Source organism: Lontra canadensis, unplaced genomic scaffold (genome assembly GCF_010015895.1).
Source record: "Lontra canadensis isolate GAN:19392208 unplaced genomic scaffold, GSC_riverotter_1.0 scaffold4, whole genome shotgun sequence".
Classification (NCBI taxonomy): Eukaryota; Metazoa; Chordata; class Mammalia; order Carnivora; family Mustelidae; genus Lontra; species Lontra canadensis.
The window spans coordinates 51,284,552-51,303,844 of NW_022630998.1; the positions used below are offsets into that span (position 1 = coordinate 51,284,552).

General features: G+C 35.5%; 1 protein-coding gene across 6 annotated transcripts in view; it reads right to left on the reverse strand.

Annotated features, from left to right (window-relative positions):
- Positions 1-19,293, reverse strand: part of MAP3K1 (mitogen-activated protein kinase kinase kinase 1) — a 78,880-nt gene that overhangs the window by 12,574 nt on the left and 47,013 nt on the right. For all 6 annotated transcript variants that reach the window (XR_004381728.1, XR_004381729.1, XM_032850269.1 and 3 more), the window contains exons 3-10: positions 17,666-17,866; positions 13,785-13,985; positions 13,262-13,378; positions 12,753-12,901; positions 6,832-6,953; positions 6,144-6,225; positions 5,866-6,049; positions 3,578-3,853 (exon numbers count right to left, since the gene is read on the reverse strand). Coding sequence is in view for 4 of the 6 variants with exons in the window: in XM_032850269.1 (XP_032706160.1) it covers positions 3,578-3,853; positions 5,866-6,049; positions 6,144-6,225; positions 6,832-6,953; positions 12,753-12,901; positions 13,262-13,378; positions 13,785-13,985; positions 17,666-17,866 (1,332 nt within the window). In the remaining 2 variants the exon portion in view is untranslated. The remainder of the gene's footprint in view (positions 1-3,577; positions 3,854-5,865; positions 6,050-6,143; positions 6,226-6,831; positions 6,954-12,752; positions 12,902-13,261; positions 13,379-13,784; positions 13,986-17,665; positions 17,867-19,293) is intronic.

Here is a 19,293-nt window from a genome sequence, read left to right on the forward strand (position 1 = left end):
CAATTTTTGAAGAATGAATTTTAAAGTAAGTTAAAAAAGAGCTTCTCATGGCCAAAGCTCAAATAATATAAGCAACAAATTAAATGATGATAGTACTGGATTATAATCCACAGAGAAAATAAATACCCATCAGTCTATATTGGTATAAATTTAAAAACTGAATAAATACATAAATGGGGGGAGAAGAGACAGTTTGTTCCTCTTGATAGAAGAATTCTAATTAATTAATATAGAAGGAATAAGGGAAATAGAAAATCACCATTAGAACACCATAATAATAACTGCTATAGGCAAGATCCACTGACAAATGCTAAAATCAGTGGGCAAAATTCTTAAGAGAAATAGAAGATATTTGCAGCCTCAAAGTATCTCCCCTAAGACATTTATTAATAGTAATTTTATAGCAAGAAACCCAATAAACTCTACTTAACCAAATGATGAAAGACCGCATCACCAATAATAAGACAGATCAACATTATATATCCTTTGATACAGTGCACTAAAATGGCAAATCACCTCTCATTCCTTTTTTTTTTTTTTTTTGAAGATTTTATTTATTTGACAGAGAACACAAGCCGGGGAGCGGCAGCAGAGGGAGCAGAGAGGCAGGTTCCCCGCTGAGCAGAAAGCCGGATGTGGGGCTCCATCCCAGCACCCTGGGATCTTGACCTGAGCCAAAGGCAGATGCTTAACCGACAGAGCCAACCAGGCACCCCAACCTCTCATATTCTTATGAAAATGCATAAACTCTATCAAATCATGAGAAAAAAACAGATAAACCCAAAAATGAGGGACATTCTTCAAAATAAGTGGCCAGCACACTTCAAAAATGTCAAGATGTATCCAAGACAAGGAAAGATTAAGGAAATGTCACAGATGGGAAGAGATTAAGGGAGTACAGTTAACTAAATGCAATGTGAGTTTCTGGACTAGATCCTGGAACAAAAAAGACATTAATGGAAAAACTGGTAAAAACTGAGTAAAGTCTGTGGCTTAGCTATAAAGGAGACTGTTGCAACAACGGGATATCTGAATTATGGATTTCATAAGTACATAATAATATTGTTATTAATGCTAAATTTCCCGAGTCTGCTGATTGCATTGTGGTTATACGGAAGAATGTATTTTTTCTTAAAAACTACTGGCTAAAATATTTGAGCTAAAATGTCATGTCGTGATGCCCACAAATAACTCTCAAATGGTTCAGCTAAGAATTGTATATGGCAAGGGAAGGGAGGGGAAAACAGGAAGGACAAAGGGAAGGGAGAAGGAGAATGGAGAGCTTTAAGGGATGGAGCCATTTCTGCTTCCACTGTGCATGGCACACTAAGTAATTATAGAGGAATCAAGAGTATAGTCTGATTCTCAGAGTCCTTTCACTACACAGTTCACAAACTAGATGGGAAACCATCTGAACTTAGGAAGAAACAACCAGACAGTAAGGCAGTACTTTCAACAGTTAAGTATGCCTGAAGGTTTGTGTTGGAAAACAGTAAGAAAAAGAGGTAAAAAGTTGGGCCAAGAACATTGGTCTTTATAGTTGCTGGTCCCTGGATATTCTACATGAAAAAACCAGACCATGGTAAGATAGTTTGGGAAATAATGCATTCTACTTCTTGCTCTTATAAATTCCTAATGTACATTATTTCACTGAAGGTTCCTAGAAGCCTTGCAGTGTACAGACCTGCTTAACTTGTATAATTCACTGCTCATCAATTTTAACTGAACAGAGAACTCTTCCTTCAGGGGAAGTTTTCATAATCCTGCTAAACTGCCATGGAATACGCTTTTGGAAATGCTGCTAATCCTCTAAGGGTTTCTAACCCAGGGAATAACCAAAGTGGTCTTTAAGGAATACTGATGGCTACTATGTAGTCAGTGTTCTTACAATGTGCCACACTTTATGGCTAGAGGTTTACACAATCTCATTTCAAACCTAACAGGTAATATTTTCATTATTTTATGTGAGAAAGTTGAAATTTAATGAGTCCTAAAGTCACACTGCCAGCAAACGGAAGAACCAGAATTTCAATTAAGGTCTCTATAATCTTGATCTTACGTTCAGACTGCCTAGGCTAGTCCCAGTTTAACTAGCAGATTATTCAAGTACCCCAGTTAGGATGGTCAGTTATGAAATCACTCAGTTCTAACTCCAAATTCATGTTCATAACCATCAGGCTATATTACTACATCTCAAAAAGAAGATTCACTGGGCATAGTTCTTACAGGATGGATTACAAGAAGACGGAGAGTGGAAGCAGAGAAATTAATTAGTTTTAAAAAACCTGAGCTTGGAGCCTAGTTAAAAGAAGAAAGAACTAGGTAAGAATTATTCTAAAGCAGTCGTCATGAAATGGGGCAATTTTGACCCTCAGGGACACTCAGCAATGCCTGGAGACATTCCTGGCTGTCATGAAGGAGATGGGAGGGAGAAGAGAGGTTTGCTACTAATACGTAGTGGGTAGAAGCCAGGGATGGTGCTAAACATCATACAGTGCACTAGACAGCACCCTTGCCCCCAACAAATAATTATCTGGCTCAATGTCAAGAGTGCTGAGGTTGAGAAATCCTGTTCTAAAGATATACATACTCAAAATGGAGAAAGTCAAGTTAGCCTCCAAAATTACAAATTAAACAACCTCCTCATTCCATCCCACTCATGAAAGACAACTTTTAACAGCTTCAACTAGAAAAACAACTCAGTTATCTATGTCATGGAACCCTCCTCTGTGAAAAGGATCCTGAATTTCCATACAACAATGTTTATTAATAATCAGTTCTCCTTAATGTCTAATGTCAAATTTTTTTAAAAAAATCAAAGGAACTATGATCACTTGCTATCCCATAAAGCATTTTTTTTTTTTAAGATTTTATTTATTTGAGAAAGAGAGAGTATATGAGCAGGGGGAAGGGGGCAGAAGGAGAAGCAGACTCCCAGCTGAATAGGGAGCCCGATGTGGGACTTGATCCCAGGACTCTCGGATCATGACCTGAGCCAAAGGCAGAGGCTCAATTGACTGAGCCACCCAGGCCTCCCCTCCCATAAAGCATTTTTAATTTGATCATGTATAAGGTACTAGGAAGATTTAAAGATAGGAACAGCAAGACATGGCTATTTTAGGGGATAAAAGTAACCAGCATATAAGAAAACCTGAATAGGTTAAAACAAGTAAAATCCAGGGGTGCCTGGGTGGCTCAGTGGGTTAAAGCCTCTGTCTTTGGCTCGGGTCATGGTCTCGGGGTCCTGGGATCGAGCCCCGCATCGGGCTCTCTGCTCGGCAGGGAGCCTGCTTCCTCCTCTCTCTGCCTGCCTCTCTGTCTACTTGTGATCTGTCTGTCAAATAAATAAATAAGATCTTTAAAAAAACAAAAACAAAAACAAAAAAACCAAGTAAAATCCAAATGAAGAGATTAAATAGAAAACTGCAATTTCTTGGGATTATGGAATAAAAATTTGGATTTTCCAAAATTAAATCAGATAAAGTAGTTTCACTGGATCTTAAGAGTGGTATCTACAAGTTCTAAACAAAACAAAAACCCACCCATAATGCTTTGGTTATGTAATAAAGCTACTTACTAAAGCAGCAACGTACACTTTGTAGACAGGGTCAGCACAGACCATTGACAAAACGTTGCAGCATGCCTCTACCACGTCTCCTGAGATACTGGTCTGGGAAGACCCACTGGCTCCAGCACTTGGGCTGCTTCTACCATTGCTCCCAGAATTTCCAGTGCTCTCCCCATTTGCCAATAGCAGAGCCCCACTAACATCGTGGGAAAGACGCCTGAGAGCCATCTCTCTTACATTCCAGTTTCTAGAAAATAAGCAGCCAACGAGTTCCATTCCAAATACCTGTAGTCAAACAATTCAATGTGAAGAAAAACTGGTAAGTCTCAAGTATTTGAAAATAAGCATGATTTTTGATTACTAAAGGAAAATTGTGGACATTTCTTAAATCTTCACCAATCTACAGGTTCAAGTTATGTCCAGCAACTTAAAAATCAGAAGGAGGAATTTTATATTCAAGATTAACTAGTAATTACCCAAACTCCTTAACATTCATTGGTGTAAACAAAATTAAGAGTGAACTTCATTAAGTAATTAGATGGATATGTATATGTTTTTGTACTATTATACTTATGACACAAAAAAAAATCTGTTTAGAACCCCAACTTTGTATTAAGGTTAGTTACAGAGAAAAAAACTGAAGCAAGATAAACCCAAATCAAAAAAGGCAGTGGAGTGTCCAAAGAGATACAGAGTATTTCTCCTACAGATGACAGTGGTTAAGTCAAAAACTTTAAATGTGATTTTTGTCTTGCAGAAAAAGGTTAAGGAAAAAAAATACCCTCAACAAAAAAGATGGAACTACAATTAAGGAGTGGAAAAATCTCAAGAAAAAAACTTGTGTTCAAATCAGCAAATCACCATGCCTGCAAAGAAAGGGTACATGGTCTTGACATTATGGGCCAATCAGTTAAAAGTAAACTTAAGACCCAAGATAACTTATCTTATGAAAAATTTCTGAATTTTTAGGGCAAATAAATGATTTATTTAAATGTGTTCCATTACAAGGTGACAGTAAAGGAGAATAAATCAACTAGAATAGTCAACTTATGTCTGGCATGCAGTGTTAAATAGCATACCATGACCTAAGTCTTAATTCTGTCTTATGTCATATTCTTTTTTTTTTTTTTCTTATGTCATATTCTTAATAAAAAACTAGTAGATAGCATAGTCCAGCCTAAAGCTTAAACAAAACTGACTACACCACTGCCCTGAAAGAATGGCATCCATAAACAATCCTGGAACACCGAAAAAATAAAATAAAATTAAAAAACAAAGCAAAACACAGATACTGCAAAATAAACAAACAAAAACGACAACAAAAAAACCACGAAAGAATGGCATCCCTAGCTCCTGAGTACCAACTTTGAGAATTCTCTTGAGGACTCATGCAGGGGCAGGGTAAGGGCCTATGTTCAATACCATTAATGAATGAGATAAATAAGGTTATGTTTTTTAAGTTTCCAAATTTTATTAGATTCATGATAGGTTACTTACATACTAAGAAAAGAATTCAAAAGCTGCAGGACAATGGTCATTAAAAAGTAAAAGGAAATCCTAATGACATACAAACTGAATGAGTCAGTGTGTCTGTTTACAAATTTAATAGTATTAAAAAGAATTTAACAGTTTACTGAAAACATTTTACTTCACTACTGTCTACTGGAGACATTGTTTAGTTTGGGATTCTACATTTGTAAAAAATAACAGACTAAGCAGACAACAACAAAGAAAATCACTAGAATCCAACCAACCAACTAACAGAAATTCCAATTTACCGAGTAAGAAAAAAGATTTCATCAGAAGAGAAAGTAAAAATGGAAACTGCCCTTTCAAATAAAAATGGCTAATATAAGGCAAAAGCTGTATGTTTTTTTTCTTATTCATCCACTCAGCAATTATTAAGCACCTACTATATGCCATGAGGATACAGAAAAGAGAAACTGAGTTTAAATGGTCATAAAAAGAAAAATGACAGAAAATTCTTCGTAGAAATGGGATTAAACATTTGAACAAGTTAGCACTGAAGGAGTCCAGCCTCTATCCTTAGATAATCCTGATGTCTGATGGTTCTGAGATTTTTCTAGAGATGGGAGGTGAGACTCCAAGAATGTTTGAAGTTTAAACTCTTTAATAAGCAGATGAGTGTTAATACCAGAGGTAAAATTTTTCAGTCAAATTATCAGTCATGATGGAGGCAAGCAAAAGTACTTTCTTAAGTTAGAACAACTGGGAGATAGCTACATTAATTGGTCTATAAAGGTTTATTTGAGAAATGAAGAATAAAAACTATTTACCTGAATCCATGGCTCAGCTAAATCTTTGTAAGCAGGGGGAATCTGCTGAGTTCCATAATGCATAAGGTTAAAATTGCTCTCCTGACTCCTCCGTTGGGATCCAGCCAAAGGTTGCTGATGTATGGTTTGCTGCTGTGCAGCTCGCAGGGAAGAAGGGGAATCCACAGGGCTTGACAGCTCGTGGCTAAATGAAAAATTAACAAAAGTTTGTTAAAAAATTTAGTAACACTTTTATTTTTTATTAAACATGTCTACATCATTAATTCAAAAACTGTTACCTGTAGAAATCATGAGATCTCCACTTAGACCTACAAAGGGGACATATTAAAGGTTCTCTATTTCTTCTACATTCTTCTGCCCCTGAAAAATTAGAGGAAAAAAACTTCAAAAAATATAAATACTTAACATTAAATAGTTGTATGTAATAATTGCTGCTAATGGTTAGTACAGGTTTATAGGAAGGAACCTCAAAAAATACTTTGATGTAATTACCTGAAGCAGGCAAACACAAGAGGTAAAATTATTCTGATGCATGTACCTTTCACATATGTTTTTTTTTTTTTTGTTACAACATGTATTTTGCTAACTGTTTTTTAGAACATTCTGCCCACTTGATTACCTCGTAAAGTCATTCCAAAACTTGCTTTCATGTTACCCGTCATTCCTGCCCAGGTCTTCTACCTCCTCACCTCCACGTACACTTTCCAGTTAAGAATTATGTTTTCAATCCTGTGCATGCTTTCCATTACTACATGTATCACCCTATATTACATTTCTTTGCTCACAAAGCTCATGTCCTAAGAGGTCCTCAACTCCATTTCATTGAAAACTTTACATAAGGACCTAGATATACCTCTTTTCTTCTCTCCCCAGTCTCCCCAAAAGTCATGTTAAAATCCTAAAGAATATAGTTAACTCCTAAAGTAACTGTGCTGAGTAGGCACAGGGAGAAAAAGAGACACATACAGATTGACATGCAGTGATGATGCAGCTTGTTCCTGCAGCCATCTTCACACACGGTAAGACTCTCTTCATCAAGCATGCCCAACAAGCAAATAGGACACATCTGTTCCTCCTCATCTTTTATACTGTGAGGAAGGAGAAAGGAAAGCATTAAATGCCCAAGAATATAATGCAGAATTAACACCACAGCTAAAAACAATTTTGGATTCTTTACGATATGAAAAAAACTCATTAGAAATTCTTGTTAGGAACATCTATAGAACTATTTGAGAAATATTTATTTCTTCTATTACTATAGAGTAATTTTAAGTAAGAGTCACACCGCTAATATTTATAGATTATGGGTATGCGTTAAGCTTCCCTTGCTATGAATACAATTCAAAATATGAAGTACAATCTTAGAGATCTATGTATCCCCAAAATTCTGCAGTTGTACCTTTTGAACACCTACTATAAGGTCTGACGATATGGAAATGTGATATGCCAACAGATTCAAGATTTCAATTATTGAAAAGGACCTTAGAGCTCCATCTATCCATGTAAGTATGAAGGCCCATCACAGGTGCTTTTTGTGGGTCTATAAACTGGTCCAACTTTCCTAGAAACTAAGCTAAAACATATGTCACATTGTTAATAAGCAAAACCCTTCAATTAGACTTCCAGGAATGTATCATAAGGAAATAGAATAATGAATATCTGTATCTATATCTGTAGATCTTCACTGCAGTATTATTTAGCATAAAGGAAAAAATCAACCAAATGAACATCAAAAGGTTAAAAAAATAGTACACCACACACTGTGAAGCTTTTAAAAAGGATCTAAGACATTCATAAATAATGACAAAAACATCCACAATATACTATATGGTGGGAGAAAAAAAGCATGACAGAATTCTAATTTGTATAGAACAATTTCAATATATGGCAAAATTGCAACTTTACTGTGTATATTTGAAGTATACCGTATATATTCGAACACTCTTACTACACCAAGTGCTTTTAAAAATCAGTAAGAAAAATACTAGTAATTCAATAGTAAAATGGGCAAAGAAGATGAAAAAGCAACTGAAATGAAAAACACCAATAGCCAATTAAGTATGAAAACTGAATTACAAATGCATATTAATGAAACTGTATCTTTTTTTTAAATAATCTGGTTGACACAAATTCTATAAGTTGGTAACATCTGGCCTTCATTTTGGCATAGGAAAACAAGTTCTCATATACACTACTGGTGGGAGTAAAAACTGAAATTTTTGAAAGGGAATGTGCTAATATTTCTTAAATTACTTGATGTACATATGCATGACCTAAAAAACCTATTTTCTAGGATGCTGTCCTACAGAGTTATTTGGAATATATAAACAAAGCAAATGTATTGCATTTAATAGGAAAAAAGTTGGGGGTACTAAATGTCCATTAATTACGGCAATGGCAAAATAAATTGTGTCCTATCTACATTATCTTATACAGCCATAAAAAGAAAGTAGTGTGTACTTTTGTACTGACTCAGGAAAATCATCCTGGTATCTAAAATTAAAAAAAAAAAAAAAGTTTCAGATCAAAATTTAAAGCATGAAATTTATATTTGTTTAAAATACAAAGATGAGAGAAGTACTAAGGAGTGTGTGTATGTATATAAAAAACAATGCAGGGGAGAGTTTTATTTCAGTTTTTAAAAGTTGTATTAAACTGTTAACATTAGTTATTTTGTATGTAGCTCAGACTGGAAGAGAGGGGTTTTGTTTTGTATTTTATAAATTTTTGTTGAACCTTCATGATGTCACGAGTGGCTTTTAAAAATCAATAATATTGTTTCCATTACAGTACACAGACTAGGTTCTGAGATGTTAAATAAGCTGCCAAAGACCATTAAAATCAGTTTGTGCTATGCTTTAATTTGAGGAGAATAGTTCATATTCTGCCTACTCCAACAAATTCGAGTCTCTACTAAGCTTAGGCTTTTCTCTGGGCCTAATATTAGACTTCTACAACCTTAAGCTATAGTTCCTGAAAAACAGTCTGGATGACAGCAAAGTAACAGTTTGCTTAAAAAACTTTCATAAAAGCTGAACAAACAGGTGCAACAAAGTCATGATGCATGGTTCCTGAGGTGAAGGCACACATACTAGTCTCTTTCCCTCCTGATTATTTGCCCCTTCTCTTCATCTCTTTTCATAATTATGGAGCTATGTGGAATGGGGAAGTGCTGTCAATGTATGTGGTATGTGGTAATATATGTATGTGGTAATGATAAAAATGAACAGATACATGGCAGAAATTACTTGTACAACAATCTATAATAAACATATGAATGGCAGAGATCCCAGGTCAAGTAACTTTCAAATTACACCAAAAATAGCTTATTCAAATGACTTAGAAGAAAAAAAAATTCCACAATTTAGTCCAATTGCAAGTATAACTTATCACTCAAATACTTTTTTTTTTTTTTTTTTTTTTTTGCAAGACTTTATTTATTTATTTGACAGAGAAAGAGACAGCAAGAGAGGGAACACAAGCAGTAGTGGGAGAGGGAGAAGCAGGCCTCCTACTGAGCAGGGAGACCGAAGCGATGTGGGGCTGGATTCCAGACCCTGGGATCATGACCTGAGCTGCAGGCAGACACTTAACAACTAAGCCACTCAGGCACCCCTCAAATGCTTTTCTGACTTCAGCATCTTTTTATTGCTGGACATGAATTGTTTCTCTATTTTCACCTTTTAAGAAACCAGCAGAAATATTTTTGTGCCCACTTCTACATTATACATTTTCTTTTTACCATAATTTTCTCAGAAGTAAAGTCACTTGAATAGAGAGCAGGTATTAGCATACTACAAGGGGATCACATTAGCCTGTACCAACTTTTGTAAATAAAGTTTTACCAGAACACAGCCTAACCCATTTATTCATTTATCCTGTATGGCTATTTCAGCTACAAGGTGATGAACCTTAAAGCCCGAAGTATTTAAAGTCACCCATAATAATGCCACCTGTTAATAACCATTAAAATTCTTACTCATTATGTATACACCCACAATACCTTTATATATAAAAATTAGATTCAGGCATAACATACAGTATTACATAACCTGGATTTGGTTTCATGCCATTCAGTATTCTTCAGACTACAAAATTTAAAAAAAAAATTTTTTTTTTTTAAATATTTAGAGAGAGAGAGAGATTAAGCGAGCAAGCAGGAAGTGCAGCAGACAGAGGGAGAAAAAGGCTCCCAACAGACAGAAGTCCGATGTGGGACTCGATCCCAGGACCCCGGGATCATGATCTCCTGAGTGGAAGGCAGACGTTTAACCGACTGAGCCACCCAGGTGTCCCCATAATTTTTTTTAAAGATTTATTTATTTATTTGAGAGAGAGCACAAGACAGCAAGCGACAACAGGGGAAAGGGGCAAAAAACTGGAAAGAATCTGAAGCAGACTCCCTGATAAACTCAGAGCCGGAGACCAGGCTCAGTCTCACAATCCTGAGATCATGATCTGTGCTGAAATTAAGAGTTGGATGCCTAGCCAACTGAGCCACCCAGGCACCCCAGAAGCATAATTTTAATAGCTGCTGCATGAACTATTCCTAATATGGGTATACTTTAACCATTCCCTGGCTGGATATTTAAGCTGCTCTCAATTTTTTCCATAATACTGTGACAGGGTTATATATATAAATCTTGTGCATTTCTCAGATTAAAATTTTTTGTCAAAAAAGTACATTTACAGGGCGCCTGGGTGGCTCAGTGGGTTAAGCCTCTGCCTTCTGCTCGGGTTATGGTCTCAGGGTCCTGGGATCAAGCCCCATATCGGGCTCTCTGCTCAGCGCGGAGCCTGCTTTCCCTCTCTCTCTGTCTCTCTGCCTACTTGTGATCTCTCTTTCTGTGTCAAATAAATAAAAAGTACATTTACTACGTCAACAAATATAAACGTTTTTTAGAAAAACACATTTTTTTCCAGAGGGCTACAGAACTTGACATACGGTGAAGCAAATCCTTATACAAGAACTGAACTGTCTGAAAAATTATCTAAATAAATCTATATAAATATCTAAATATCTATACAAATATATAAATAAATCTTTTTTTTAATGACCATTTCCTTAGTATGTTTGTTAGCTTCTTGAAATTTTTTTGTGAATGTTCTCTTCACGCCCTTTGCCCATTTATGTACTAAGACCTTAGGTTCACTTTGTCCTAATTCTGGCTTTTGTTGTTTCTTATATAATTTAAAATTAATACAATGCAATCAGGTCTCCAGACAGATTTCCTGTTTTTTTTTTTTTTTATTGTAGTCTTTACATATAAAAATTTGTGGTTACATGAAACATTAACCTACCTACCTATATAGTATCATGTCAGTATATCAAGATGACAGCTTCAGTGGTTCCCCCCCATATATATATTAATCCAAGTGAATAAACAAAACCTCCATATTATGGCCAGTCCATATTTGGAAGTTATCTTCATTTATTTTAGAGAGAAACTTTCTATTTTAACTTTGGCTACCTGGTTTTAAACATTTTTTTTTTTCTTTTCCAAAGCAAAAAGCTATAGCAATGTGAATCAAAAGGAGGAGGGTTCCAGAATAAGTTTGGGTCATGAAGCTCAAGAAATAAAGCTCACTTTTTCATCTATTTACAAGAGATAAGGAGTAAGAGAAAGAGCCCTGAACTAGAAGTCAAGATACTGAGGTTCTGGTTCTTCCTTTGCTCGGCTGAGCTGCATGACCTCTTTTGGTTTCAGTTATCACTAAACCATGTAAACTAGAAATCTCTAATTCCCCCAAAAACTTGTAAAACTCTGCAATTCTAAAATCAATTCATTTAATAAAAAATAAGAAAATTTAAACATTTACTTTTCCCATATATCTATCCATTCTTTTCTTTACAAATCCCTGACCTCATTACTTTCCATTCTTCATTAATTTTGAAGTAGTAATAATACTTAAAAAAATTGCTGATATGAAGATGGGACTTAATCACTAAGACTACTGCTTCTCAAACAGGCACCTCGGGAACATAATAGGAGGTGCCCTTTTAAGAGAAGCAGCATTCCTTTTCTGGAGTAATTTTAAAAACTCATTTTTACCAGTGAAGGAACCAATGAAGAAACCCAATAAAGAGCTTAGAAAAGAAAGAAAATTCAGATGAGAATTGAAAATTTTTTCACACCTGTCATTTTGGGCTTATTTCAGATTCTCAGCATTAGTTGTTCATTCTTATTAGCAGCTAGGCAATGGAAGAGTTTGAGAAGCACTGTAGATTTTAAATACCTGTGATTAACAGCTACTGTATCACTTAATTACAAATGATTAATCTGTTTAGAAGAGCATCCTTGTGTTCTCACACATAAAACAGCCTGTAATGAGGATTCTGTGAAAGTATCTATGAAAGAAGTAGTGATGTCATACAATTTAAGGTACTACATGGGAAACTGATTTTGGAAAACCACTTTGGCTTGTATATAATTTGTTTATAAAAGAACTAAAGACCTATTTTTTACACAGTAGCTTAACTTTACTGTCTGCCAAAGAGTGGTAAAACCATGTAATGAGGTTTGTATAAGAACAGAATGAGAAACCATATTAGGTGCTTGGCAAAAAGTAATGATTGATAAACAGTAGCCACTTATATTTTATACTTGCCACCTGATTTTTCTTATGAAGTGCCTATTATATTCTGATTTTTATGGTGCCATTTTTCAACAGCGTAGTTTTTCGGGATGAAAAGTCCATATATATATATATATGTATACACACAAATACTCAGATGACCTTTAACTATTGTTTACCCTTGATTTTAACTTCAAAGCCAAGATATAGTAATTATTTTCGAGCAACTTAACAAGTAAATACAAAAAATTACCCCTATAATTAAAAAGTAACACTGAATTAATGCTTTTAATTCCTTAAATTGTACTAACCTGTTTTCTGAACTAGATGTAGAAGTACTAGATGATGACAATGTATGGGAATTTGACATGCGTGAAACAAACTTCTGGATGGTGTTACGAGATGGAGCTTTGATCCTTGAGCTACGCCTACTGTGATATTTCTGGAACAAACTTTCAACCTAACATTGAAAAAAGACAGTAACAATGATATTCACACTATAACATACATATAAAGAGTTCTAGAGGTTCCACTGTCTTTTATTTCATAAATTTTTCACAAAGCCAATCTTAAGAGCTTCAAAAATAAGAACATATATAGTTTACTAAAGACAATATTCATTATAACATGTCAGTGTTTACTTTCTTTTCAATCTGGAAGAAAAAAACTAGTCAATGAATTATAAGAGATAAGTCTCAATCCTTAAATATCTTCACACCTTCAAAATGTCTCTTTAAATTTATAGCTCATGGGAAATTGCCAGGAATGAGCCATAAAAAATTGTTAGCAGTTTTACTCTAAAGCATTTATTAAAAATTACCTCAAAATTCTTTAAGGTTTTTCTCCATAACATTGGGTCTGAAGGTTCTAGTTGAAACACCCGGAGCATAACAAACAACAGATGAATACAAAAAGTTCCACGGCCACAGCTGCAGTTCTAAAGAGTTACAAGAGAATTTATCGGTAATAAATCTGTGGTTCCATTAGAATTCCTAAGATGATCACTTCTTTAAAATTTCCAAGTTTAACAATGTTTCTGTTAATTTGCTTCATTATTCTTACATAGTAAAGTATATAAGAATATGTAAGAAAAGTCTACACTATGACTTAATCTCTTATTTTTGGTGAATTTATTAAATCAGATTTGTGGTCTAAAGTATATTGAGTCATACTAGAGACCTTCACAAATACATCAAATAAAAATGTTTATTAGCCTAAAATATATTTTAAATTCACTTTAGTTAACTAAAGAGAATTAACTCATCTAAATTTCAACTGTTATAGTACATACATTTGAGTTAATACCAGATACTAATAAAATGTAAAATGGTGAAAAATCCTACCTGAGGCCCGATAAACACCCGGTATTTGTTGTCTGGGCTGTCTCCTCCAATCAGGAAAGAGTTAGGTCCTATTTGTTGCAGTAAGTACAGCCTGGCCCGCATAACTTTGTTTACACGGCGGTTTGTCTCCTCAGGGCTATATGGTGAGAAGCCATCTGGTGAAGGGGCTCTTCGAGGTGGTGTGATTCGCCCACTCTGAAACTTCACAACGTTGTTTTTGTGTTAGTTATATTACTTACTTCTTGATAAGAATCAATGACCTCCAAAAGGGTCATACCAGATATGGCCACGTGGCATTTTATATTCTGAAAAAATGCTCCAAAATATAACGGGACAAAATGTGTTTTGCAAATGTTTATCTGACATATGCATCACCAGTAAACTTCTAAAATCTCAGTCATCCTTATAACTAATGACAAATATTTGGCCAAGTGAGACAACTATGTGGTAATTTTACAAAATGTAAATATTTGAGTTCTTTGAAAAGTATCAGGTAAACCAAGATTAAAAGCATAAAAATTCATCCATAAGCAAGCAAAATGAATTGTTTCTAGTGATAAAAATTAAACATCCAATTTCCTGGCTTCCACTTAACATGTTACTAAATGTTCTTTGCAACTGGTAATTTATAACTACCATGGAATTCCTCCCGTATATTCTGTAGAGAACTAGTAAGTGACTTTCCCCAGATTAAGACATTTCACTGAAGGCAGACAAAATCTCCTGTGGTAAAGGTGATATATATCACTCATTCCACTCCACTGATTCCTCTAGAACTTGGACTTTCTACATCAGTGCCCAGGGGGAATTCTAGTCCTTTTTGATGCCTCGTTTAATTGCTAAAGGTAATAAATGTTAGTGAGAACATGAGGGATTAGAACCCTCATACAGTGGTGGGAAAATAAAATGGTACAGCTGCTTTGGAAAACATAAGCCAGCAATTCCACCTTCAGGTATAAACCCAAGAGAGGTGAAAAGATACAAAGAGATCTGTACACAAGTGTTCCAAACAGCATTATTCATAATAACCAAAGAGTGGAAACAACCCAGAAGTCCAGCAACTAACAAATGGATAATGTGTTTATCCATACAAAAGACTATTATTCTATAGTTAAAAATGAAGTACCTTCAAACAGAATTACAGAGAATTGGGTCAATTGGAAATTAGTTTTGAATGTTAAACAAACAAACAACCCCCATGAATATGGCATAGCTAATATTTTTATGTTAAAATATGTATGTATGTGGCAAAAATCAACCCACACATTGATAAACAAACATATTTTGTGGGGGGAAAAACAAAAGCCAAAAAAAAACCCAAAATGGGGGTACTGGTACAAGTTATACTATGGATGAACCTCAAAAACATGATGATAGGTGACAGAAACCAATAAAAAAAAAAAACATATACTGAATGATCCCATTTACTGTTTATGAAATAACTAGAACAGGCAAATTATATATAGACTAAGAAAGCAGATTAATAGTTGCCAAGGGCTGGGCAGAGACTGCTAATTGTCTGCGGTTTCTTTTTGGGGTGATGGAAATGTTTTGAAGTTGACTATAGTGATGGCTACAACTCTGAATAGACCAAAACCCAATGAATAGTACAATTTAAACAGGTAAAATTGTACAGTATAGGAATTATATCTCAATCCAGCCATTACTTTTTTAGTAGGCAGTTATTAAAAAGTAAAAGAAAAAACAAGTACACATGTACATGCTATATGACCTAAGTATTCAGACTATGGATATGCTCACAAATGTGTAAAATGCCATATGCATAAAAAGTATGTTTGCAGGACTGTTTTTTTTAGTAATGAAATGAAAATGAAATGAAAACAAGGAATATACATGTCCATTAATTAGTATGCAGTTATTAAATAAAGTATGATCTATCCAGATAATGAAAGGCTAAACTTGGTGTTAAAAAGAACAAGAGGTAATTTTGACTAACACATATCCTAAAGAGGGGGAGTGAAGGGGAAATGCAATTCTGTATATACTTGTGGTAGACTTTTATACTTTGATGTCCCCTATAAACCATACCTCCCTGTATTTACACCCTTGTGTAGTCCACCACCACACTGATTCTGGATATGCAACTAGCATGTAACTACCTTTGGGCAATAAGGCATTAGGAAACAAGGCAGTTTGATAAAAGCTTCCACACTGGACTTGCCCTCTTGATACACTTTTTTTTTTTGTCTCATAGTTCCAGAGGCTAGAAGTCCAAGAACAGGTGTGTCAGCAGGGTTCCATCTGAGGACAGAGAGAATCTGTTCCATGCTGTCTCCTAGTTTGCAAAACTTGGTGTTGCAACCTAACTTCCATGCTATGAGGAAGAGATGCCAACAGCCTCCAACTGTTCTGGTATCCCAGCTGAAGCACCAGACACACGAGTGAGGAAGCATCTTGGATATTCCAGCTTCAGCAGATACCATGAGGAACAGACATAAGTCATTCTTGCTGAGCCCTGCCTAATTTACATGAGCAAAAACAAGACTGTTCTTGTTTTAAGTTTAAAAATAATGACTCCGGGGTGCCTGGGTGGTTCAGTGGGTTAAGCCTCTGCCTTCAGCTCAGGTCATGATCTCAGGGTCCTGGGATCGAGCCCCGCATCGGGCTCTCTGCTCAGCAGGGAGCCTGCTTTCTCCTCTCTCTCTGCCTGCCTCTCTGCCTACTTGTGATTTCTGTCAAATAAATAAATAAAATCTTAAAAAAAAAATAAAAATAATGGCTCATTTAAAGATGTGTCAACATAAAGCCAATAAACACTGTTAGGTAGTTTGGACTTTAATGTAAAAAAATTTACTTTTGGAAGGATTTATATGCTGATCAGAGGAAAACCAGATTCCCCCCCTGTGGTCATGATCTTAGTCATTCTACCACCCACTCATTTGCTCTTTGCTCTTCAAGTTCAGAAAGTAAATTTTAACTTGCATTTCTGCCACTAGAAGTCTTTCTCTCTCAGAAAGCACCTACATTTTGCAAATCTCTCTAATGTCTGATTTAATATAGAAGACAGCTGGATTCTCATCCATACTTCTGCATTGAGTCTGCTGTGATAATGACGTTTTGGTTAAAGTACATGAAGAAAATGTGGCTTCACAAATATATGCAGCTGGAAAAGGTATTTTAAAAGACTTACAATAATTATGAACACTCTTCTTTGATACTAGTCCCAAGACTGTGATATGAAATCTGAAACCACATCAACAAACTTTTCCTACTGTTACACATGAAAATCCAGATGGTCTATCTTTCACAATTTGAATGGATCATTTACCTAAGGATGATTTTGTTTCATCATGCATTGGTCATTAAGAAAATACTGGTTCACCAAGTTATGCAGATTTCCTAAATGTTTACGCATTTCGCTGTGCAATACATTAAAAAAAGGTCACATCTGGAAACATCACCAATCTTGTTAGAAAATTCAAGTACTGGGAAACTGTCAAGTTTATAGTGGTGGATAGGAGTTTCCCGAAATTCGAAACTCCCTGGTGAAAAAACACTTCAATTTTCTTTCTTGAAGTTCCTTCCTTCACTTAACTTGTCTTAAGGCAAATGTCTGCCAAAAATACCCCGGTTCCTGTTGTCATAGCCTTAATTTAGGTGAATGCATCAGCTTTACCCACCACTGTAAATGTTTATGCAGTTAAAGAGGCAAGTGAGATCTCAGTTTTATTACAAAATTTGTTTTGATCTAATGGAGCCACAGAAAAGGTCTTGGGACCTGCGCTCTTCCCCCAACCAAGGGTCTGTGGACTACACTCGGAGAAATGTTGCTGTAACAGACAGCTAGCCAATCTTTTCTGGGTTATAAATGTATCAAAAAATTATGGAAACTTAATATACTTGTTGAAACATTAACTTACAGGCACTGGGGAAACTCTTTTTCTCCGAACTCCTGGAGATTCCGACTTCACTGAGCGACCTGATGGGGAGCTGCCAGGAGAAGGACTACGTCGGCCTTTGGGAGCGGGTGACGTGGTGCTTGCCTGGCCCTCTCCTTGTGACTCAGTTGCCAAGTTGTGAATTTCAGAACCATCTCCTTTAATAGGGATTGGTTTTACCACCTAAATTAAAATTCCAATATTCTGATTACTTAACCATATAAAAAACTAAGCAAATTTAAACACAACAGACCAAAAAATGAACTCAAGTTTTCATTACACAATGTTATACAAATATAACAATTTATCAACTTTTATTTAGTATTACTTCAAACAATAAATGTTAAGACTATTTTTACCCACAGATTTCATTCATTTAGGCTTTATCACTAGTTAAAATGTTACACATAATTTTAGAATTTAGTATTATCTGTTATTTTGTCCCCTAAATCACTTAACACTCAAAATCAATAATCATAGGTTAGTAAACAAACGTGAAAAATAAGCACTTTTACCTGCTACAGTTAATTTATTCAACTAGATTTAAGGAGATGTTTTCTTTTTCATTTCTATTGAGAAAATGCAGGATCTTGAAAACAATAATGGGCATAATTTAAATGCCCAAATAGTTTGATTAATGTAAAACCATTTTGCCTTTTTTTTATACAATGTTTTATTACAGTAGTTTAGACATGTATTTCAAAATCATCAAAGGAAACTACACATTTAAAAAGCAATGTCTCAAGTAGTAAGGCGTGCAAGACCTGTTGTTTCTCAAGAGACCTAATCTAGCTCTGACCAGAAGGCCAAACCCTGTAACCTTAGCCAATCTTCCCTGCCTTTCTCCCACTACTGTTTTATTCTACTAGCCTGCTGATGTGCCTACCAAACATGACTAACCTGTCATCTTCCTGGGCTTTCACTCCCACTCTCCCTGCCAATCACATCTCCAGCCTGTAGCACACCAGGCAGCATACCTTCACCTGGTAAAAACTCCCATCTTTTTTTTTTTTGTTTTTAAGATTTTATTTTATTTAATAGACAGAGGAGACACAGCCAGAGACGGAACACAAGCAGGGAGTGTGGGAGAGGTAGAAGCAGACTCCCCTCTGAGCAGGGAGCCTGGGATCATGACCCAAGCCGAAGGCAGATGTGTAACAACTGAGCCACCCGGACATCCCAAAACTCCCATCTTTTAAGGGTCGGTTAAAATCCCACCTTTTACAGATGTGCACTTAACTTTGTCAGCCTGACATTTTTCTTCTAAGCTGTTACTGTTCTCTGCCCACTCTACACATTTGGCATACAGTCACATACTGTTCTGTGATATCTCATGCCTTTATTTTTAAGTTCCATTTTCATAATTGGAGATATTTATACCTCACATTTTAAGAAGGACCTGATTTAAACTACATAAACATAGTAAAAACAAACAAAAGCAGAGTCTCCAAGTAGACTATAAACTTAAGGGTAATATGAAATCTGTAAACTGTGAGATGTAGGGTAGCATAACTGAATTTAAGGACTGTAAGTCATATGTCTTATTCCATACATCTTCCCTCTTTACCTCTGTCCTATACACAGATAACGTACTCAAGAATTTGATAGAA